Below are 25,568 nucleotides of genomic sequence, written 5' to 3' on the forward strand. Positions count from 1 at the left end.
CAGGCTGGACGTTAAAGAATGAGAGCTCTCTCTATGGCATTGAAAAATGTCTTCCTAAACTGAGTGGATACCCATCAGTGGGAGAATGGCTGAATGAGTTATGGTGTATGAATATTATGGAATATTATTGTTCTAGAAACAACCAGCAGGATAATTTCAGAGAGGCCTGGAGAGACTTGAATTAATGCTAAGTGAAATGATCAGAACCAGGAGATCATTGTATAGGACAACAAGATTATGAGATGATCTACTGTGATGGATGTAGCTCTTTTCAACAATGAGGTGATTCAAGCCAATTTCAATAAGATTGTGATGGCAAGAACCATCTGCACCCAGAGAGAGGACTATGGAGATTGAATGTGGATTATAACATAATATTTTCATCTTTTTTGCCATCATATTTGCTTGTTTTTTTCCTTTTTTTTGATCTTTTTTTAAATAATAGCTTCTTATTTTCAAAATACATGCAAAGATAGATTTCAGCATTCACATCTGAAAAATCTTGTACACCATGTTAATATGAAAATATCATTTTTTCAACTGTGCATACCCTTTGATCCAGCAGTGTCTCTCCTGGGCTTATATCCCAAATACATCTTAAAGGAAGGAAAGGGACCTAAGTGTGCAAAAATGTTTGTGGCAGCCCTTGTTTTTCTAGAAACTAGAAAATGAGTGGATGCTCATCAATTGGAGAATGGCTGAATAAATTGTTGTTCTATAAGAAACAATCAGCAGGATGATTTCAGAGAGCCCAGGAGAGACTTAACATGAACTTATGCTAAGTAGAATAAAAGATTATTATACACGGCAACAAGAAGATTATATGATGATCAATTCTGATGGCTCTTTTCAACAATGAGATGATTCAAACCAATTCTAATTGTTCAGTGATGAAGAGAGCAAGCACACCCAAAGAGAGGACTGCAGGAGCTGAGTGTGAACCACAACATACCATTTTCATTCCTTTTGTTGTTGCTTGCATTTTATTTTGCTTCTTTTTTTTTCTTTTACTGATTTGATTTTTCTTGTGCAGTATAATAATTGTATAAATATGTATGCATACATTAGATTTAACATTAATATATATATATTTAGAAGAACTGCACATGTTTATACTGGATTACTTGCTGTCCAAGGGAAGGGAAGAGAAGAAAGGAGGGAGAAAATTTTGGAACGCAAAGTTTTGCAAGGATGAATGTTGGAAACTATTTTTGCATGTATTTGAAAATACAAAGCTATTATTAAAAATAAAAAAAAGTCTTCCTTTAGCTCACATAAATACTTACAATTTATAGTACCATGTGAAACTTTGTTTTGGCACTGACCTCGATGGAATGGGAATAAGCATCCTGACTCTGTATTTAGTCCACTGCCATAGCATAAATCTGAGTCCCAGCAGGATGCTGAACTTTCAAAGGGAGAACTCACTCAGAGTAGAGTGCTATAAAGAACAAGAATTCAAAGACAAGAGAGGACAGACAGGGGAGAGAGAAAACCAGCATGTATATGGTGCCTACTGGGTGCCAAGCACATTCCAACTTCCCTTTTTGACTGTTTACTGACTTGGGTGTAAGTCTGCTGTGTTCACTGTTAGGTAAAATAAAACCTGCCTTATATTTATTTAAGATATTTTCACCCTGAAAGTTTACATGCCAGCCCAAAGGGCTTTTACCTTCCCTATAGACACCTAGAAAGAGATGAGTTTAAATTTCTCATGGGAAATTTTAGATGAAGGCAAAAGCCAAGAATCTCCATTTGGGAGATTCCCTCCAAACTGAACCCAGTCTGTATCATCATAGAATCTACAGTTCTGAGCCTCAGGTTAAAAATATAAGATATTTGTAAAAAACAAAAAAAACAAAAAAAAACTTAATTCTCTATTATGGTGAGCTAAGGGGCAGGAAAGAGGCAATGATGGAGAAATAGACAAAAGCAAAGAAATACTGATACACAGAAACATATTCAGAAAATGATAAAGGGCCAGACCACATATGTAACATATAGAGAAAGATTTAGAGGTACATGCACACTCAGATTTAAAAAAATCAAAGATGGAGACACAATGGTAAACAGAGAAAAACAGACAGCCACAACAGAATGAAAGAATGAGAGATGGAAGAAAGAAGAGAGTGGAAAAAGATGGGATAATCACTTAGTAATTTTTGAATGTTTTTACAATACAACTTGCTGTGGTCTACTGTCAGTCAACACTATGACTATGATTAGCTAATTTTTAACAACGTTAAAGATAAACCCTTCCCCCTTAAGAAATAACTTCTACTTTTGGGAAAGAAACCTTAAACTGTTTTTAAATCATAGCTTATTTCTCCATGAAATTCTAATAGTTTCACAGTATTATGAAGGGATCACTTGGATTTTATCAATTTACTTTATTTCAAGGAATCATGATTTTATCAGTGGGAATATTCCTTCCACCAATGATTACAACTTCTTCATGACATAGTAATTTTCATGAATTATTATGGCTGATAAAATTCATACTTGGTGAGTAACCTTCCAGTTACTTTGGGCAGTTCCCTGATGATAGACATGAAGCATATGTATTATGGGAATAGGTTTTCAAAACCCTTCTAACTACCTATTTTCTTTTAAAAGTTATAATTTGACTTTATGCAACTATACTATAGGATGACAGTGACAATGTTCTCTTTAGTACTGAAAGTATAATCTCAGAAGCAAATTTTTTTATTTCTTTATTAACATTTTTGGGGGGATTGGGAGAGGTAAGGAAAATAGGAAAGAAGAGATGCTATTAAGATATTGGGAAAATACTTCCAGAATCTGTTATAGATATTTTTTTGATTCCTGCCTGATACTTTGAAATATTTTAATTTAAAATTCTTCTTTCTTTCTTCTTTTTTTTTTTCCCTGAGGTATTTGGGGTTAAGTGACTTGCCCAGGCACATAGCCAGGAAGTGTTAAGTGTCTGAGACCAAATTTGAATTCAGGTCTTCCTGACTTCAGAGCTGGTGCTCTATCCACTGCACCATCTAGCTGCCTCAATTTGAAATTCTTTAATCTTGAAATCATTCATTTTTAGTGACAATCATTTCAGGTTCCTATTCTAGAAATTTAAACTTCATTTACATAATAAAAACATATTAACTTTTATGGACAAAGTCCCTATTTCATAACCTTTTAAAAATGTACAACTAAGGGCTTTCAAAATCATGCTGAGTCTTTTCAATTCTAAATACATAATCAAAAACAGTATCATTTTCAGGTATTTCACTCAATTTTTGCATTAGTTAGTAGTATACATTATATTCCTATACCATAATAGAAAAAAAATCATCTTCACATCAATTAATCAAACATTTCTATTCCTCAAAGAGTTATAAAATCCCACTCTTCATGAGTGAGTTAAAAACTATGGAAACAGCACAAAATAAAATTCACATTTAGATTATAAAAATAAATTTGCTGAATGATAACCACTTTAAATTAAGGTTTATAATAATGAGTGGGAAAAGTCAGACTATCATATCTAATAATATAGACACCTTTTGAAAGATTTTTAATATTACCTTGAACTTCAAATGTACGATTCTGCAATTCTGGGCTTTCTTCTTGAACTTCAAAGGAATAAATATCAGGAATTTCTCTTTTGTCTACTTTTGCTTCATATTTGAAAGGAGCTCTGTTACATGTATTAAATGTGTTGCATAAAGACTGTTGATACCAAAATTAAATAAAATTATAAGGGTGAAAATTATTATTTCAACTAAAACAGATCATTCAAAATTGTATTAGCAGATATAGCTAACACTTTATAAAGGATAGGGGAAAGCAAAAAGAAAACAAAGAAAAATATGAAATATTTAGTAATGTAAAATACATTCAACATTAGTAAAACTGCAAATAGCATATTCAAACAAAATATCTCTCAATAACATTTTACATAGAAAATTAGATAAGGAAATATAAAGTTCCTTTTACTATGAGACAGAAATATAGTTTTTTAATTGAACAAAGTAGATTTCCTTCTTGAGATTTTTGTTTGAATATTTAAATTTTATACCTTGGATCATCTCTACATCCTTTTAATGATGAAATTTATTTTGAATTTTAATCTATCTCCTAGCTTGTACTTTACCCTGACATTATCACCATAGTGTCTAGCACCGAACAGAAACAGCATGGAATGACAATCCTGAAAAGATAAAGATGACAGGGACCCAACAAGTGGAACATTATACTCTACACACCTTTCCCCTTGTGTTTTTTGAAGCTTGCACAAAAACTTCAGAAGCATTTGATATGTTAACTTGATTAACTGCTCTGAGAAATCAAACAGAAAATTTACAAATGACAGTATTATTTTCACATCTAAATAAACTTATATGAAACAGCATTTATTGATAAATATGTGAAAAAGAGTTTAAAACTTTCCTCTCATTTCTTTCAAAGATTCCTACAACATTTGAAATGAATAATGAATTTCTGTAATGTTATTTTGTTCTTATTAAAATAGCTAGCCACCAATTGCTTTTATCAATGAATGCTCTTTCATAAAAACCCAAACAATCCTGCTAAGTAATTTTTTTGGGTTCAACATTGTCAAATGAACATTCTTAATGGCTCCTAATGGAATATGCAGAATTCTACAAGTAGAGCTCTAGTCTTTCCTCAGAGATAGGAAACAACACTGCTGGTAGTGTCCCCCTCCTCAAAGACTAGTATAGAGTGCTTTCAAGTCCGCAAAGCACATGGCATACTTTATCTCAACTGATCTTCCTAAGAGCCTTACAAAGATACTCATTTTACAGATAAGTGAAAAATACAAAAGGACTGGAGTGTTATCCTAGCTCTGCATCCCTTAGGCATAAAGAGTATACCACTTAATCTGAAACTGTTATTGGTAAGATGGGGATGAAACTTACACTATCTAATTCAGAGAAAGAGAAAGTGCCTTTAAACCAGAATGCCCTCTGGAAATATAAGCTAATATTATTCTTATTACATAGATGGAAAATGAGAACAGAGGTAAAATTATTTGCACAAGGAAGTAAAACTAAGTGACTAAGTCAGATCTTTTTATTAAATGATCTATCTCCCAAACCTGACAGTTTGGAAAATGGGATTAGAAATATTGCATTACTGAAAAAAGGGAAGCTGCTATGGCTATGGACTTTCCTCTGCTGTTCCTTGGTTCTCTCAGTGCAGGGTTAAATGCCTGGCTAGCCCAGAGGCAGGATCTGAGCAGGGCTGATCTGTGATGGTACACATCACACACACACATTTGGAAATAACAAAGTGTGATCTCTAGATCTGCATTCTCTTTCCTCATTCTCCCTCTGTTACTGAAGAGACATCATTTTCTGGTCTTAGTTTCAGGGAAACTGTTCAGAAAGATTAAACTGAAATTGTGCATCAAAGTAAAAGAAAAAAATTGCTCATCAATGGTCTACTGTATAAAAGCATCCTATATTAGCTGTCATCATATGGAAAAGTGGAAGGGATAATTTTATTTATCAAGTACAGCAATTCTAAATGTAATGTTTCTTCTCCCAAAACCACTTTCAAATTAATATCTTACTTGATTAAAACGAGAGCATTCCTCCATCACTGCCTTGTGGAGTTTTTCCATAAGCATCTCTAAAGGCATTCCTTCATCATCTATTAAAATAGATAATATATTATGTCTATCAATTTGCATGTGAAACACAGCTATTTGGCATTTATTTTACCCATAAAAGCTTAGTCTTCTGATATATCAAGCCTTACTGCAATAAAACTATTTCAGATCTATCATATTCAAAGTTAACTTCTAATTTTTGATTAACAGGTTCTCTAAAAAACTAGTTTCACCCTTGTGATAAAGGTAAAGGAAACAGGAGGCCTGATGCATGAAAAATACAGCTTGTATAATTAATGCATTTCTTTAATCAAACCTGTAACTTCCTTGATAGAGAGAGTCCAACCAATGCAGACAGGCATATTTTCTAAGTCGGAGTCTCCCAGGACCACATACATGCACCTTCAGGTGTAGCAGGAGGGGCAAGGAAGTCAGCCCTCTCCCCTTACCCACTGAGGTCACAGCAGGAGGGGACCATGTCATGACCTCTGGTCTTCAACCACATCTCCCATGGGAAATGGGGATCAACAACCCACACAGCCTATGGGTTACCTAAGTAATTTTGTCTGTTAAATATCTCTCAATTACATTTCAATCTGGTCCAGGCCACATATCTGATCCTTCTGCCCTTCACAATGTTCTTCCCATCTCTACACAGCCAGCATTCAGGAAGAAATAAGTAGGTCTCCTGAGTGTACTTAGATCAACTATGAATATGACTCAAATTTTATTTGCTCAGCTCAAATATTTCATTAGGAAAATGAGGGTTTCTCATAGGGAGTTGGGAAAACTCCTGGCTCTCTCCTCTCAGAAGCTGGGTCCGAGTTAGAGCCGTCCTGGGCCAGTTGGCCCCAAGCTTCCATTTCTCAGGGGCTGGATTGATCTGTGGCCATTGCAGGGATGTGTGGTCAGGCTGGGCCTTCTCCGTGGGCACTGACCCATGCAGCTACTTAAGGACAGGCTTGGTTTCCCTGGACTGGACTCCCACAGCCTCTCAAGCCTTCAAGCCCCACAAGATTGAATCACCCTGATGGCCACTGGGGCATAGACAGTACAAAAAGCATCCCAGCTACCAATTGGGACGGATCTTCCCTGCAAAACCCAAGTTCCCAGAACTTACCTGCTTCTTGTCTCTTTATGTTCTCTAGCTCAGAAATATGCCTTTTCTGAAGCTCCTGCATCTCTTCCTCATGAACAGAAGCAAGTCTCTCCTTCAGGTTGCTCAGGGCACTTGCTCTCTCCTCTTCCATGCAGACACACACCTGCTTTACATGAGCTGAATGAACCAGGGAGAGGCAAAGGTGCTGGGCCTCCATCTGAAGCTTCAAATCCGCCTTCAGTATAAAGCACACACAGGGCAAGTGCTTTACAATGTGAGTGAAATCATTCATCCTTTCTCTGCATTCATCCTTATCATATTATCCAAAAAAAGTGTCCTTACCAGCTGTATCTCAGAATTTATTTTTCTTTACTGATTTTCTATCTTCTATTAACTTAGTTTGCAGAATAAACAATATTTCTTTACACTAACACCAAAGCCAAAACAAATTTAATTCTTTCCATTACAACCGTTAATTTTTTTTATTATTATAGAACTCAGATAATAATGGCTCAAGAGATATAAACTCATAATTTTCAAGGCCATGAGTACCACAGATTTTCTGAGTATTTTTAAAAATATACTTTCTGGGTCATATTTACACTAACTATTGAACAAGGCTACAGAATTTTAAGCATGCATCAAATGTGGAAAACAGAATAAAATTGGGACTTTTTTAGAAAGCTAAACAATGAAAACATAATGACTAAATGCACATGATTATTTGATTTGGAGCCTTGTAGAGATATTAAGTGTGGATATAGTTAACACTTGATTATCCACATCAATGGATAAAATATTCTGTTACTGTATTTCACAGAAATCTAGATTTACAAATATAGAAAACCACAAAATTCATAGTCTTTCCCCTTTATTTTACTGATGAGGAAACTGAGACTGAGAAGGGTGAAATGTCTTGGCCAGGATTATGTTGCTAATGAATGGAAAAACTGGGACTACAGAGTAGATATACAAAACTTAAGAGAGCACAGAACCTATTGGTTCAATAAAATAAAACAGAAAAGTCAACTTCTACTTTACTGAGGGCCGCAAGTGGCAACAATCATATTTGAACTTCTATGGTCTTATTATGGTCCACATAATAACTACACAGTCAAAAGGAAACTCTAAGGAAGGAAAGTGAAATAATCTGCTGTAATATATTCTGGATTACTTGATCACCTTTTCCTCAAGCCATGTGAAGGAGATGAGATCTAAATGGAAGTTGAAAATATTTTACTTCTACACTGGTCAAAAAACTGATCATTTAAGCAATTGGTCTTCAAACACAATTATTCTTTCCTAATAAAACTTTTACTTTACAAATTTTTGGTTATAATAGATATTCTTGTAACTTCCTACTTCATAATAATTTTCACTAATTATGTTATTCACAACATTATAGCTGGCAAAATGTAAACTGTCAAATGTTTCTTCTACCTTTATCTGAACACATAAATTATTTAGAGTTTTTTATTCTGAGGGATCTAATATAAGACTTAGAGGAAATTAGGATAATTTAAAATATTTGTTTGCCTGAAAAATAACAAGCCGTAATGAGAATAACTTGGAAAAGATTAATTTCATTCTCTCAGAATGTTCATTTATGTTTTTGTGAATAACAAAAATATTTTCTAAGTAAGAAGTTTTTTTTTTCCCCCCTCTTCGACCTTAATCACAGATGGATCAATAAACAAACCTGTTCAGATTTCAGAATACTGAGCTCCTGCCGAAGCCGGTCATTTTCATTCTGTTCACTATCCAAAGATGATGATGATGATGATGACTCATTAGCCAATTGGTCAGCCACAGAGTCCACATGATCCAAAAGTGAATATTTCTCAGGCTCCACTAGTTCCTGTGTGCTTTCCTTTTCAATAGTCACATCTGCAAATGAAATTTTATTTTCCTCTACGATCTTTGCCCCTTCATTAAAGTCTTTATTTATTTTAAATACAGGACTTTTAGGATCTTCACTTCCCTCTGTTTGAATACTACTTTTCAAATCCCACAGCTTAAGTTTTAACTCATCCACATGTTCTGCTTGACTATGGCTGACTATGGTTTCCAGCTCTTTGCACCTGTTTAAAACTTGTTCTTTCTCTTGCTTTAAAGATTTCACTTCCTCACTTAGGTGATTAATTTCACCATGCTTCTGCTTTAACTGCTCAGAAAGATCTGACAGTCTCTCGGAGAGTTCTAACTTCTCTCTCTGGGTCACCTCAAGTTTCTCCATAAGTTCTGTAGTATCTTTCTCGACAACTTCGCCAACTTCCGAAACTTCTGCCATGAAAGGCTTGTCCTCTTTACAACCTTCAGAATCTGCACTTCTGGCTTTCACTAAAGCTGGCTGATTTCTCTGTAAGTGATAAAGTTCATCAGTGAGAGCCTTTAGCTTCATTTGATAATCTATTTCCTGTTTATTTTTACTGTCCTCTAAATCAGCTTTTACCTTTAGAAGACAAGCAATTTCTTCTTGTAACTCCTGACAGTTAACCTCAAAATTTTTTTCAGCAAATGAATATGTGTTCCTTTGCTCCTCGATCTGTTCATTTAGCTGAGTGCATTGCTTTGTGAGCTTCTCATTTTCTTCTACAAGTATATCAACTTTTTTTTGCCAGTCACAGTCTTCAGATTTGGGCTTAATTGAATCTATGAAAATCAAGCTTTCTTCTTTGTTAATGGGAGAATATATTTTCAGCATTTCTTCAAGAGCTCTCTTTTCATTTTTAAGAACAGTATTCTCAGTTTCGAGTTGTTCAAATTTTTCTTGTAGGTCATCTTCTTTCTCTTTTATTTGCTTCTCCAAAAATTCAGTTTTAAGTTGTAATTCCTGTACTTCTTGTTCAAGCGTACCCTTTTCCTTTTCTTCTTGTCTAAGTACTTCAATCTCTTTTTGAAGTTCATTGATTTGAAGAGTCATCTCTTCTGATTTTGAATTTACAAGAGATTGCTGTAAATCTTTTAGTTTAGAAATTTCTAAAAGTAATTGATTCTGCTTAGTTATTAAACTGTCTTTTTCAAATTGCATGGTTTCTATCTTTTGACTCATTTCATTGTGTAATTTCTCTATCTGCTGTTTATAGTGAATACCTAAGTTATCTTTAAGTTTTTCTATATTTATTTGATGTTCAATTTCTAAGTCTTCCCGGAGTTTAGAGAGCTCTTCTTCATGGCTGAATAGCAGCTGTGTTCTTAGTCTTTCTAATTCAGCTTCTTGAGATTCGGCCATTCTATCTAACACAGCATTCTTTTCTTTCTCTAGCATTTCAAGCTTTATCTTGTAATTGGTAACTTCGGCCTCATGTTTTAATTCTAACTCCTTCCTGAATTCAGATGCAGAAACAATCTGGGCTTTCAAATCTTCCACACTGCCAAGCAATTTGTGTGCTTCATTAAGTTTACCTTCCTGCTCAACTATTGTCTGCCTAGCTCTTTGAATCTGGTCCCTTGAAAAGCTTAATTCTTCAAAAAGGTCTTCAACTTCTCTCTGTAAAGTAGACTTTTCTCCCAAAACTACTTCTAATTCTTCTTTTATTTTTTCTCTTTGAGAATTAGCATCCTGAAGTTTTAGATTCAATTCGGTAATTGCCATATTCATTAACTGTATTTGATTTTCATTTACTGGAATATTTGGGCATGCTTTTAAAGTATTTTCCAATTCTCCTTTATGTCGCGCATTAAGTTCATCTATCTTTAACATATGCTGCTTTATTAACTCTTGTTTCATCTGTACAATCTGTTGCCCATACATTTCATCCAGCTCTGCTCGGAGTTGCTCCAACTTCCTTTGAGTCTCTTGTTCCATTCTTTGTACCATATCAATTTCAAACTGGCTATCCTTATGATTTTTCTTTTGAAGTTCTTCAACAGTCCCCATTAATTGTTTTATTTCATCAGAGCACTGTCTTTCTTTTTGTTTAGTATTAGTTAATTCTAGTCTTATATTATTTATTTCTTGATTTTTTCCCATAATCTGTTCTTTGAATTCCTCCAATAATTTATCAGTAGCTGATAGTTTATCCTTTAGCTCAAGCGAGTTTCTTTCTTCTTCTATTATTTTCATTTTTAACTCTTCAATGACTAATTCCTTTTCTTGTAATTCCTTTTTATTTGAATCTTCTACTTTTTTATTTTGTTCCTTCTGAAAATAAGGGAGAAAAAAGTAATTAACTAATGACAACTTAATAACTTTACAACTATGTCACCTAGGTTTGAGAGTAAAATATTCTCCTTTCATTTTGTACTACATGGATTGCTGTTAATAATATCTGCTTTAGATATAACAGGTTTAAATTAATGAACTTTTTAGTTATGTGACCCTGGGCAAGTCATTTAATCCCAGCCTCAGAAAAACAAAAACAAAAACAAAAACAAACAACAACAACAACAACAACAACAAAAACAAAAACAAAAACAAATTAATGAACTTTTATTTTGAAGTTTCTTAAAACATAAAACACTCTATATGCCCATTAAATATTGAGGATATCTCCAGTTAGAAAGAGAAATCAACAGACATAGCTATATAGAAGTTCTGTATTCTGCATGACTGCTAAAGACTGAATTACTTCAAATCTACTACTAAATCTAGACCTTACTGGTAACCTAGAGGTGATTTGTTGGAAAGGGATAAAGAAAAAAGTATTTATAGATGTTTGATATCTTGGCTGTATGTCTGAACCAGAAGCCACTTAAAATAGCTAAATTCCAAGCATAATCAAGGACACCTATGATAGTCTGCCTTGTCAACCCAACTCCAGAATTCTAGTTTAAATGGAAATTTGGAGATAGGGATGAAACTTTCCTTACTCAAGCTCAGGTTTCAGTTGTAGACTCATGGATAAAGGGAATTATTTCCAACAAGAACAAGTGATGACACCATGCTTTATGGGCTGTGAGCCTCTTGAGTTAGACTACTACATATTCATTTTATTTATGAAAAATGTTAATACTGTTAACTGATATATCACTTTGCATTTACTAATTTTATATGGTAAATTCATTAAATCAATGCCAGTGAATTAAGAATAGTTCAAAATTTGATGTAATCATTATACTGTAGTTAAGGGGGAAGGGAATAAAAATTTATAGCACCTACTACATGCCCAAGTATTATCTCATTTGATAGAAAAATAGCTTTACATGATCAGTGCCTGGCATACAGTATTATTGTGGTTGAGCTGACTAGTCATGTGGACACTTAATAAATGTGTTGAACAAACTGATTCCAAAAGCTACCTAAATGGTTTCCCAACTTGAATAGCCTCACATAATGCAGAACGTGGAGATTTGTTTCAGTTTCTTATGTTTCTAATGACATCATCTGTCCTGCTTAAAAACTTTCAATCATTTCCCATATATAAAATAAAGTCCACGTTCTGTAACCTGGCATTCAAGATCCTACATGATCTGGTCCCACCTGAGCCTTCTAGTCTTTCCCCCTGGGCCTCTCCTGCGGTTTTGCTTCAGTAAAACTGAGTTACTAATAGTTTCCCAGATGCATCCTACTCTTTGTTCAAGGTGTTCTCTATACCTGTGATAGGTATCCAGTAAACACATAATTAATATTTGTTGATTTGAATACATTTCCTTTCTGTAGCTACCTATAGGAATAGTTCTGCCTCTTCCAAGGTCAGGTCAAACTCAATCTTCTTCATAGAAGATTCTCTCTTTGCTCTTCCAATATGTATAACAATTTTTCCAATTTTTCTCATCTGGAATAAATCACATTCTATTATACTACTATTATAATTCTATGCTGGTGTTATTTCTCCTTACTAGGGTCTTAGCTTCTTATGTAACTAATTTTTTTTGCTGAGGCAATTGGGGTTAAGTGACTTGCCCAGGGTCACACAGCTAGGAAGTGTTAAGTGTCTGAGATCAAATTTGAACTCAGGTCCTCCTGACTTCAGAGCTGGTGCTCTATGCACTGCACTTCCTAGCCGCCTTGGTTCTAGCTTCTTGAAGCAAAGACTGTGGCTTCTTTTACCTTTTATACCCACTAGTGTATTGTATATTTTTCAATTAATACTAATAAAATGTCTATGTCAATTCCAAATATGACAATTTGGTCTTGACATGTTTTTCTTAACTATATTTAAATAATAAATAATCAATTAATACCAATTAATAATTATATAATTACATTTCATACACATTATATATAAATATATATCATATAATATATAACAATCTTAATCATAATGATCATAATCATATAACAAATCAATTAATAATAATGAATTAAATACATTTAAATAATAACAATATAAAAATAAATAATTAATAAATGAGCCAATAACAAAATAAGTAAATAAATTAATAAGTATTGTTAAAATAATATATAACACATATGATGTAAATATATTAGAATAATACATAATTAATACTGAATGATTAACGAATAATTAATAAATAATAAGATTTATCCTGACCTCATTCTCTTAACATTTATATGTCATTTATTTCCACTTATTTCAAGGCTTCCCCCCCCCCCCCCCGGAACTGGGGTTAAGTGACTTGCCCAGGGTCACACAGCTAAGAAGCCTTAAGTGTCTGAGACCAGATTTGAACTCAGATCCTGCTGACCTCAGGGTTGGTTCTCTATTCCCTGAACCACCTAGCTGCCCCTATTTCAGGGTTTATTATAGACAGTCATTGTTTAATTTCATAAACTCTCTTTTCCAATTAGCTAGCTTTAAAGAGATGGCATCATTCTTAATACATCACTCATCTTCACTGCTCATATTCAATTATGTGCCACAAGTCCTACTGACTGTAACTACAGAGAATTACTTGGATCTCTCTCTCTCTCCACACACCCCAACCACCCCAGTTCTGGCCTTCTCGCCTCTTACTAGGACGATTTCAATCGCTGGTTTTCTCAGGCCTCTAGAATAAAATCCCAACTCCTCAGTCATGCAAGTGCACATTACTCCTCCTCGCATTCTACCTATCAGCCAGCTGACTTTCCTGTACTTGGCATTCCAGCTTTTGTCTCTGTTTTTACAAACACATCCACTGCTCTCCATGGATAAAAGTCACTTACTATAACTCCAAACTTTTTTCCAAGTTTAGATCCAATGAGATGCCCTACTTGTATCTATCAGTTGTTGCATTTCTCCTTCAAACAGAATGTAATCTCATGAATGGCAGGAGCTGTTTCATTTTTGTTTTCATATTGTCAGTGACTACCATAGTGCCTGGCATAAAATAGGCCCTTAAAAATGTTCTAACTGATATATGATATATAATATAATATAAATGATGTTATATTTTACTTTTTAATAAAAGGAAATCCAAATTTTGCTTTGAGAATTTTTTCACAATTTTATAATATCCTTTGAAAAAAAGATATGCTATCTTCTTAGATAGAATGCTAACAAAGTCAGAAATCCGAGTTTATACATAACCATTATTAATTTATAGTTTCCCCTCTAATGTAATCTGTTTATAACAAAGAATTAGCATGGATTTATGCTAGAACTTTTCCAAAGACCTTAATCATAAGACCTAGCAGGCAGACTTCATTACCACATAAAAGTTTAACTTTTGGCTTAGAACTCAATACATGCATTATTAAAATGGGGCTGTAAAAAGTTACAAAATAAATTATTATTTTATCTATGAGAAGAACTTTTCTTCATTATAAAGCTTTTGTGAGTCATTTGCATAATAATAATGAAATGAATGTTTATTTCTAAAGCTTTTTAAATTAATTCAAAAGGAGATCAAAAATTAACATAAAGTTAATTGCAAAGCTATAAATCTTGTGGTAGACTATCATTAAAAAGAGCATACCATCTCATAAGTTCTAATTTTCTCTTCCAAGAAATTAATTTGCATTTTGAATTCTTCTTTCTTCTTTTGATAATCTTCTAATAAGTGGTCTTGTTCTTCTAGCTGCTGCTGATGAGTGAGAATCTGTTGTTTGGCTTGAAGTAAATCTGCAGCTGTGCTACTATGACTGGTGTTTCTTAGAGTTTCACTAGCCTGTAACTGAAATTTAAAAAAACAAATAAAAAATATGACATTAAAAATGTAGTGAATACATTTGCATAAAAAAGGAAGAAAAGGAGATTTTTTTTTTTTTTTTGGTTACTATGATCAGTGCCTCCCATCCCTTCTCCTTCCCCAGGAAAATTGTGAAAAACTCCATCTTGACCCAGGATAAGAATCACTTAATAGGATATAAATTATTTAACAGAAAAAGAAGTGCCTTTTCACAAAAGTTATTCTCATCATAAATTAGAAAGTGGAAATTTGTTATGAAACTTGGAGCAACTTTTGGTAAAAGGTAGATATGCTCTGATTCCCACCAAAGAGGTATGAACTAGGTCTAAACTCCTTTCAGCCTTAACAACTCCCTAGTTCACTAAGTTCTTGTGAGAGCTACAGAGAGTTTTATGATGAGATTCAGTAATTATATAATAAAAATATATAAACACAAATAGAAAAAGTATGTAAAAGGTATATGCTTTGCATTTTCCTGGAAGGAGACTGATAGTTTCCTAACCATAATATATTGGGTCAATTACATAGGCTACTTTCATAACCGAAATAGCACCCCTAAAATAAAGTTTTTATGAAAGGGAATACTGAAATCTAATATTATGATAGTCTCCAGTTGTTTAACACAAGTCAGATTTTGGAGGAAAAGTATAGCTTTTGTTTGGACCAATGTTAGTAAGACCTGTACTGTTTCATGTTCAATTGGAAAGGCTTATAAAATAGTAATTTTATAACCCCTTCAATTTAGCAATCTGTGCATGACTAGTCTGTTAGAATTAAGATAGATAACTATCCTGAGGCTAGAAATAAAGAGTGCCTCTCAATCAATAAATATCCATTTATTAACAGGCATTATGCTAGGTCCTAGGGATACAAAAATAAAAACAATTCATGCCTTCAAGGATTTACCTTCTATTGGAGATGACATATGTACATAAGATATACACAAAATAAATACATGGTAATTTTTGTCTAATAAACACGTGATAATTTTGTCTAAGACACAAGAGAACACTAACACATAGGGAGAACAGGAAGAACAAGGAAATTCTAAAAAGTTAAAAGTATAACACTGCCAGAAAAATTAATTCCTCTTTTTCAATTAGTGATCTAAGAACAGAAGTAGAAGAAAATACAACTAATGGTATGAACAACAAAGATCAATAGAAGTGACAGATGTACAATCACAGAAAAATGGCATGGTCAAGATTAATTGGACCTATATATTATGTTTAGGAGACTATTAGTCTCCTTCTAGGCATTTAAATACAAAGCATATATCTTTACATATATTTTCTTTATACACACACACATATATATATATATATATATATATATATATATACCTTTATTATATAATTACTGAAATCTCATCATAAAACTCTCTATAGCTCTCATGCCCTTATAGCAATAACTTTTCCTTTTATTATGAGAACTTTTGTTATTTTTATTCCCTTTTATTGGCTTGATGCATTTCTGAAATCTTGATATTGGAGGAAATGAGTTATACTTCTGCTGTTCTGCCATCTTGACTTTATCCTCTCAGAAAAATTTTTTAAAAAGAATATAGAAATTACAAAAGAAACCAATTATATTGAAACAAAGTTATCAAAATCCTAAAAAAAAAAAAAAAAAAGCTCACGGACCCCAAGTTAAGAATCCTTGCTGCAGATTCTTTCTCTCTCTCTCTCTCTGTCTCTCTTTCTTTCCTTCTCTCTGTCTCTCTCTCTCTCTTATACAAACAACTCCCCTGCCCAAGTTACAAACTTCAAATTTTAAATGAATAGTGAAGGAATTTTTTGAGGGGAAGATAAAGATTAATCACTGCTCTTAATATTATTTACTCAGATAATTTTTATTATTTTTGTTATTGCTTAGAAAATTATTTGGCCATTTTACTATTTTGAGGAGAAAGTTCAATCTCAGCCAGAGACCATTAGTAAACAATGGTGATGTAAATCATTGAACTCTGTATCATTTGTATTTCTTGAAATGGAAAACAAAAGGAGAAAGCAGAGAAACCAAGAAAAAGGAAACCACCAAAGGGAATATAAACTAATGTTTGGTTAATCTGATAATTGGTACTCACTAGCCAGAAGACTTACATGTTGGAACTGTATTTGCAACTTTTGACTTTGTTCTGTCAGCTCTAAAAATTCTCTCATAGTCTCATCTTTTTCTCTTCGTGCTTGCTGTAGGTTAGCAGTAAGTTGGGTGATGATGCCATCTCTTTGCTTAATTGCCGCTTCAAATTCTTGAAGCTATAAAAAAAGCAAAAAAGGATAATAAAAAAAACAACTTAAAAATGAAATTATAAGTTAATTACTTTAAAAAATGATATATAACTAAAAGTTGAAATAATATGATAGATTCTAAAATCTTATTTTAGCTGGCATTTCTTTTCTTTTTTTTTTTTTTTAAACTTTGGCTAACAGAAATTTCCTAGTTTACTTTATATGACCAAAGTCATTAGTAATTTATTCAGTTTCTCAATCCTAATTCATTCTTCTTGACCTCTCTGCAGTCCTCTTCTTGATTCTTTCTTCTCGTTAGGTTTTCATGACACTATTCTTGCCTAGTGCTGAATCTACTCATCTAACCAGTCCTTCTCAGGTTCTTTTGCTGGATCTTAATCCAGGGCATGTTCACTAATTTTGGGGGAGATCTCCCATGATTCTGTTCCTGGTCTTCATATTCTCCTATAAATAAGGATGACTTAAACTTTTTTCCACTTGCCTTTTTGCCCAAGAAATTTTTATGTGACCCTGGATATTAAGTAAATATAACAGATGCACAAATCAAACACTTAATGATTTTTAAAAAATCATAATTTCAAGACTTCCACATTCAGTCAGGAGAGCCCATAATGGCATTGTGACCCATAATTTAAGAAGCTGGGCTCTAGACCAAAAGTGGGCAAATTATGTATTTTTAAATGTAATAAAATTTTACTTATAAATGTAAATATAATCTTAGCTCTACAGAAACAGGATGCAGACAGGGTTTGGTCCATGAGCCATCATTTGCCAGCTCCTGTTCTAAACGACTTCACTTAATTGGCCACATCAGTTCCCCTGGAGCCTCTTCTCCCTATGCAGATGCTTCTCACATGCCTTTATGCAGCCCTCACCTCTTAGCTGCCCTGTGTCACATTTCCAGTTGCCTATTATACATGCTGAAATGGATGCCTCATCAATATTTTGAATTCAGTATGTCTAAAACTGGATTCCTCTTTGCCCCTAAAGTCCTCTCCTCTTCTTCACTTTACCTATCACTACTGAACGCTCACCCCCCAGGTGTCCTCCTCAATCCCACTCTCACTCCCCATTTCCATTTTTTTCCAGGGCCCATTGTTTCTAACCAAGACATTATTTTTCATACGGACCAAATTCTCCTCTGATACTCTCGGCTACCTGGCCCAGTCTCTTAAGAGTCTCTCGCCTGGCCTCTTGCAGCAACCTAGGGGTTTGTTTTCCTGTTCAAGTTTCTGCCATCTGTCTGTGTGACCCCCCCAGACCCACTTCCACTTCTCTATAATCTTGAGTGGCTCCCCATTACCTCTAGGATCAAATATAAAATTCTGTCTGGTTACTGAAGCCATCTATAACCTGGCCCTTTGCAGACTTTATATATTGCCTCTCCAGTGACTAATCTATTTTTCGTCACATAAAACACATCATCTCCTATCTCCAGACATTTTTACTAGCTGTCTGCCGGGGATTCTCTTCCTCCTCATCTTCACCTTCGGATCTTCCTGGCCCATTTTTGCTTTGCATTCTTTCTAAAGAAAATAACTATTATATTATGCAAAATTTCTTTTCTATTTATGCCACATATTCCACATGGAACCTTCAAAGAAAAGTATTATTTCATTCACAAAATTTATTAAAGGAATATATCTTTTATTCTGGATATATAGTTGTGTAGTCAAAAAAGATGGCTGACAGCAATGTTAGCTTTATGGTAGCAATGTTACCATAAAGGGGAATGATTTTTAAAGGTTTTTCATAATAAGATCAATTGAAACACTGGGTTCTCGGTTTTTTTTAGTTCAGTTAGAAAAACAAGTCATAGAAGAAAATAAGAATCCCCTACCAAGAAATTTTTATTAGAGGGAAATTATTCCTAAATATTTGTAGAGAGAAAATATAGAATTTTACTATTTCTTCCTACATCTAGAGAAATATATACAATTTAATGGGAATATCCTTTAAAAAAATTTCATAGCCAAATTCTTTTTATATAAATTAAGAACCTTTAAACTATTCAATAATATAAAAACATGTTGCAAATCATCCAACAAAAGCCTGTATTTCTCTTTCAAAATAATGGGTAATATAATTGCCAAGCCAATAATATTATACAAGTAGGATGTAAACATGTAATTGTAAAATTTGTTTAGATTTATTCCCATACTTTTAAGAAAATAAAAAAATATAAGACTCATACAATCATTACTTATACTCGGGATCTTTTTTCAGTTGTTCAACGTTGGAATTCAACAGGAACTTTTTGGAATATGAGGTCTTCTTGACTGTCTTAACAAATAGAGTAGATTTTTTTTTTTTTTAAATAGTAGACAGATGTATTTTTGCTATATCAGTCAAGTCAGTTTCTTAGCTCCTTATTCTAACTTGGTAATTTAGATTTTTTTTGACTCATTATTTTAACTGAAAAGTATTTATAGATTTCCTAGTTCCAGAGAAGATAATCTGTTTATTCTTCATTAGGAAAAAGAAAACTTCACTTCCTCTCATTTTCCTTCTGGATATGTCAAGTAAACTAACCTTAGTAATACATCCCAACACCTTTTCTCTCTTTTTCACCATAACCTATTACAGGAAAATTGTTCTAACCAACTATCATCCAGTAAGTTAGATACATACCATAAGAACTCATATACTAACTATACAACATGTTTTAAAGTCAATTTTTTTTTGTGGATTGTTACAAAACAAAGGTTTTCTGCAGTTGTTATTATAGGATGACAGATGAAATATAGCACAATATATGAAAACAAAAGTGGTGCAACTCTGGCACTGGTCTCTGAACCTCAGTTTATACTTTGGTTAAATGGAAAGAACACATTTGCTCAACATACTTCACAGGGTTACTGAAAGATAACATGTAACAGAATTGTGTAGATTGTTTTTAAAACAAAACAACAAAACTTTAAGTTCTTAAAAAGAACAATGTAAATCATGAGGCACTATACAAATGTATGATTGTTGCTATAACTGGCCTCTAGATAGCCCAGTAGATAAAGCACTGGGCTTGGAGTCAGAAAGACTCATCTTCCCGAGTTCAAATTTGACCTCCAACAATAACTAGCTGTGTGACTGACCCTGGGTCAATCACTCAATCCTGTTTGCTTTGTCTCCTCATATTGTAAAATGAGTTAAGAGAAGGAAATGGCAAACTCCTCTAGCATTTTTGTCAATAAAACCCCAACTGAGGTAATAAAGACACAGACACAACTAAAAACTACTGAAGAACAATTTTTATAACTACCCTTTAATTCAGTTATCAAAAAATTAACCTAATTTCTTGAGCAATGATCTAAAACATAATAATAAGAAATAACAAGTATCCAACTTTTTTAATTATCTAAGGTTCTTTAAAAATTACTGTACTTAAATTTTTTTAAAAAAGGGAATTTTTGTAAAAATTTAATGTAGAAATAAGAAATACAAAGCAATTAAGCATAAATAGAAATCAATAAATTTTAAATAGCACAATAAACAGCTATTACAGTAATATAAATGCCAATAGTACCCTTTATCTCAAGTTGTTCAAAAGCAAATTATACATTCTTATATTTTACAAGTCCCACTGTATACAGCCTCAATGTAGCAAAACTGGTCAGTCACAGCAAGAATTCATTTTTGGGCAGGCTGAGATCAGGAAAGCCTAATTAATAATAGTTTTTCCTATTATGTAAAAAGAAGAAAAACAAAACAAGACAAAACAAAACCACAAAACTTGATTCTTAAGTTTTTTGTTTTTCTGAATATTATTCAAATAACATTCAAGGACTGAAAATTGTGACCATGCAATATGAATGAAATGGGTCAAGAGTCCAATTTACATTAAAACAACTCTATGTATAAGTTTAAAACTGTTTTAAATTGATCATTAATTGATAGTAAGGACTCTGTTTTGACAAGTGATAGATAACAGAAAGCAAGGTAAGGTAAGTATACCTGTTGCAATCCTTCTGTGCCATATGCAGCCCTCATTTCCTCTAGTTCTCTGCTTAGCTCTTCAATCTCTTGCTGCTTCCCAGCCAATTCATTCTCCATCATCTCTAGTCGTGTTGAAGGGTACTGTGCCCCTTGTTCAGAATAAGATTCACCAACTCCAAATTCTTCTTCCTAAATCAATCCAAATTTCTTAAAATCAATTTGCAAAGCATTCCTCAGGAGGAACTTATTCAAATGCTGACTTCCATATCAAAAATCGTTGAAATGTAACACATCATCTAGGAATTTTTTGTGTAGTTAATGTAATTTTGCACCCCTAAAGCTCTGACATAAAAAGTAAATGCAAATTCAGTTAATGTTAAGCTTTTTTTAATGAAAAGTGAATGCTGTGTATAAAGTTAAAGCCACCTATACATCACAAAGACAGCACCAGCACCACATGCAGGAGTAAAGACTTATTAGTAAGCTAGTAAAAAAGTGCACTTAATATTAAACACCGTTATTATTATTAGATAACTTGTAATACTGTACCATTAACAAATTTGTAGGAATATCTGCTCTCACCAAACTGCAACCATTTACCTGTATAAGAACAATTTCTTAATATGTGATGAATTTAGATAACAATCTATAGCTAATAGAAATATTTTCTAAAGAAAACTGTCTGACAAAAATTTCTGCAAGATTTCCCTTTAGAATGATTAAATTTCTGGTTAAAACTAAAAGCTCTTCAGGTTTTGGCTGTATTTCTTTCCCATATGCCTCCCTCTTGTCCTTAAGCCCCACAGAGCCTGCCTCCCTACTCTTGTTCACCTGTCCACTTCCCACTCTTATGCCCCTGGGACCAGCATGCTCTTTTCTCTCCTCTATCTTACTGAAAATTCTTGCCACCATCAGTACTCAGCTCTGAGACATGAGCCTTTTCTTGATCTTACTAGTTTTGTCCATGATCCTCTCACCCCAATAATATAACTGGATTCTTTTTCAGATGTCCTTCTTGTAGGGGTTAGCCACAAAAGGGAGAGGAAATTTAGGGCTGTAATCCAGAAGGAAGAGATGGATCAAGCTGGAGGTTTTTTTTGTTTTGGGTTTTTTTTTTTTGTTTTCTTTTCTTTAAAGATGGGGCAGTAGGAAATCTGCCAACAGACGAGACAAGATTGGTGAGAAAGTGGGGATGACAGAACAGGCTATTTGCTAGAAAAGATGGGTTAGAACAGGAATATTTGCACTTGGTCTGCCATGGCAAGAAGGACCATTGTTTCATGGGAGATAGCAGTGAAGGTGGTGAAAACAGTGGAAGGCATCTTACTATTGTGTGATAAGCAGGACAGAAAAGAGAGGTCATGGAGAATTATCATAATTTTTGCAGTGAAATATGACAAAAAATTCTCCCACTGAGAGTGGGGGGAAAGGGAAATGGGAGGTTTCAGAAAGAATAAAAAGGTTTGGAAAAGCCATCTGTCTTGACAGCTTTTGTTTAATTTTTCTTTCTGTTAGGATGATGTTGAATTCCTAGCAGCACTTCACAAATGTTACACTTTTCAGCATGTCTTCGAGAAAGTCCTAATACTTAATAACAGTATAAAAAATTAATGACAAGCTTGTAAATACTAGGATTTTCCAATGCTAATTTCTCCTTCTATAAATACTTTTTAAGCTAAAAGATTAGCACTTTTTAACCACTTTTTCATCATTTTATGTCTCAGTTCAAATATTAAATGAATCCTTCCATCCAGATAAAATTCATAAAAATGTAAATTTTTCATTGCCTTTATGGCCTACAACTAATTTAAAGTGGTTGTTTGTCCCCCCCCCCCCAAAGTGAGAGCATGGTGCTTTTTAAATTAAAACACCAAAGGAAATTAATACTCTTAAGGGTTTAGGTCAATGGATATAGACTGAAGTGCTGAATTATCCAGATAAAAAATACTACCCTCCTATGTCTCTAGATCAAAGAAGATAATAAAATAAGAAGAGATATCAATTAAATAACAACACAATGCTTATGTATTAGCAATGTATAAACAAGATATTCTTATAATTATGTAAACTTCAAGATTAGCTTTGCTATGTAAAAAAAGAGTAACTGTATCTCAATATTTTTTTCAACATAAAAATTAACATAATTAACAAGAATTCAAGTAGAACAATCAAAAATATTAAGAATGACAGAGCATATTCTACTTCATATAAATTTAATAACCTCTCAATATTCATTTATTCTAGGAATCCAATATAACAGGACGTTTATATGTATATGTATGTACACGTGTTTATAGAGACACATACTTGTATATGGAAAACTCAGAAAAAACTACAATGGAAGGTTTAATTTAATAAGACTGAAACTAGTAAAATAGATTTCAGACTATTTCAATAAAGAGGCCATAGGATTAAATAATTTTGTGGGTTTTTAAAAATTTAGTATTTTATGATTGCATTTTAAAGGAAAGGGTGGAGGTAAGGGGCTTGATCCTCTAAAATATGTAAAATTCTTAATTCAACTTTTTGATTTCTGAAACAGCAAGAACATTTAATCTTACCTCTGAACTATAATCATCCGCAGTGGTAGAAATTTCACTTTCTGGCTAAAATTAAAACAAATAAAAAATGTTATAATCCTTTTTACCATTTTTAGATTTTACTAAATAATACATAGAAAGTTAAAAATCTCTAAAAACTAGTAAAATATTTTAAATTTTAACAACTTGAGCTTAAAATTAAAAATGTCTTTCACAAAGTGAGATGTCTTGAGATTTATCATAAGGTATTTTTTATGAAGAACAGCTAGATGGTGCAGTGGCTAGAACAGTAGGTCTGGAGTGGGGAAGACTCATATTCCTGAATTCAAATCCAGGTTCAGGCCATTATTGGTTGTGTGACCCTGGGAGTCACTTCATCCTTTTTGCCTCCGTTCCTCATCTGTAAAAGGAGCTGGAAGGAAATGGCCAACTACTCCAGTGTCTTTGCCAAGGAAACTTCAAAATGGGATCATGAAGAATTGGATACAAGTGAAAACAACCAACAAATGTATATACTTATAGACATAGACACATACAAGTACACAAACTACATATATGTTAAGGAGGTATTTAAGTGAATAGAGCACTCGGAGCCTAAGTTCAAATATGGCCTCAAATACTCCTCAAACCTAGACTTAACCTCTGTGTGCCTTAATCTATTGGAGAAGGAAATGGCAAACCACTCCAATACTCTGCCATGAGGTCACAAAGAGTACGATGGAGCAACAGCAACCATTTCAGTAATTCATCTGAACACAAGTGATATTTTCAGAAGGAATCTAGAAAGAATTTCTAAAGTTTAAAAAGTCCTGCAAAAAATGAAAAAGTGGTAGTCTTTTCCTAACTATTACTCATCAAAGCCAAGGCTTTCTGGAGATAAAGATTTAATAAGTGAAGAGTTAACTAGTATTCAATAAGGAGATTTAGATTTATGGGTCACAGCTTAAGTTATAAAAATGGCACCTGCCTAGAGGTGGAGTGTGCACAACAATGGCTAAAGAGAATGTATTTTCCACTAGTCATACAAATGTAATTCAAAGGGCATAATAATAATGACAATGTTTAATAAGCCTTTATATTATAATTGCTTTGCAATTATTTTCTAGCTTTATCCTCACAACATTCTTGGAGGTAGCTCTTTTATCCTTTCCTTTTTAATGATGAAGATGCTGGGTAAATAAGATTAAGAGACTTGTCTCAGGCAAAATTTGAACTCGGGTCTTCCCAAGTTCATCCACAACTAAACCACTCTACTATATAGCTGCTTTTAAGATGAATTTAAATCAGAAAAGTAAAGGGGGGGGGGGAACATTGTCTAAATATATATCCAACCAAGCCTGACTCCACAGAGAGCAGATACAAGGTAGGAAGAAGAATAGCAGCAGCAGCACCTACACAATCACAGTAACTAAAGAATAAGAAAGAAACCAGAAATAAAACCAACAGCCTCAGAAAGCTACAAACAAGTGCACAACAGCACACAAAGGGTGGACTAGCAAACTAACTAAGAAGGTAAATTTGACTTCATAATTACCAGAGAGGAAGAGAGATGCCTGGAATCTTTCGGAGAGCATACATCTTATTCAAAAGAAAGAGTAGGGAGGGCTAATTACAAGAAATTAGATTCTGTTTTCTTCAGGGGCACCAAGTAGAGCAATGGTGTCAGGAATACCTGGGCTCCAATCTGGTTATCATTGTTTACTTGTGTGACCCCTAGGGTCAGTTTTATTTTCCTCATCTGTAATATGGGAATAATAGCAGCATCTCCCTCCCAGAGTTGTTGTAGGACAAAATGAAATCTTTTTTATAAAGCAATCTGCAAACTTTAAAGTGCAGTATAAGATTAGCTCCAATTTTTATAATTATTATTATCAGAGGAAATCTCTGAGCCAATAGGGGAGAAACATGGTATCTAATATGAGTGAAGATCAACAATGACAAGGATCAATGTAAAATTCAAATACTTGGCTTCCAATTAAGAGCATAATCAAGAAATGATCTTCAATGTAAAACTGAATTTGATTGATGAGTCTTCTGAGCATCCACGATTGGTTTCCTTCCTTCCTTCCATAATCATGTATAAACTTATTTGTTTATAGCAGATCCCCTCACCAAGGACCAATGAGACAGAA

The 25,568-nt window shown here is 33.5% G+C and overlaps 1 protein-coding gene across 5 annotated transcripts in view; it reads right to left on the bottom strand.

Moving 5' to 3' along the window:
• Positions 1–25,568, bottom strand: part of AKAP9 (A-kinase anchoring protein 9) — a 169,911-nt gene that overhangs the window by 97,912 nt on the left and 46,431 nt on the right. For 4 of the 5 annotated variants that reach the window (XR_012482927.1, XM_074272248.1, XM_074272246.1 and 1 more), the window contains exons 3-11: positions 23,458–23,502; positions 21,446–21,496; positions 20,915–21,085; positions 16,817–16,972; positions 14,502–14,699; positions 8,398–10,842; positions 6,720–6,933; positions 5,561–5,640; positions 3,549–3,693 (exon numbers count right to left, since the gene is read on the bottom strand). Coding sequence is in view for 4 of the 5 variants with exons in the window: in XM_074272248.1 (XP_074128349.1) it covers positions 3,549–3,693; positions 5,561–5,640; positions 6,720–6,933; positions 8,398–10,842; positions 14,502–14,699; positions 16,817–16,972; positions 20,915–21,085; positions 21,446–21,496; positions 23,458–23,502 (3,505 nt within the window). In the remaining variant the exon portion in view is untranslated. The remainder of the gene's footprint in view (positions 1–3,548; positions 3,694–5,560; positions 5,641–6,719; positions 6,934–8,397; positions 10,843–14,501; positions 14,700–16,816; positions 16,973–20,914; positions 21,086–21,445; positions 21,497–23,457; positions 23,503–25,568) is intronic. The other variant, XM_074272247.1, reaches the window with a different exon arrangement.

This window comes from Sminthopsis crassicaudata, chromosome 5 (assembly GCF_048593235.1).
Source record: "Sminthopsis crassicaudata isolate SCR6 chromosome 5, ASM4859323v1, whole genome shotgun sequence".
Taxonomy (NCBI): domain Eukaryota; kingdom Metazoa; phylum Chordata; class Mammalia; order Dasyuromorphia; family Dasyuridae; genus Sminthopsis; species Sminthopsis crassicaudata.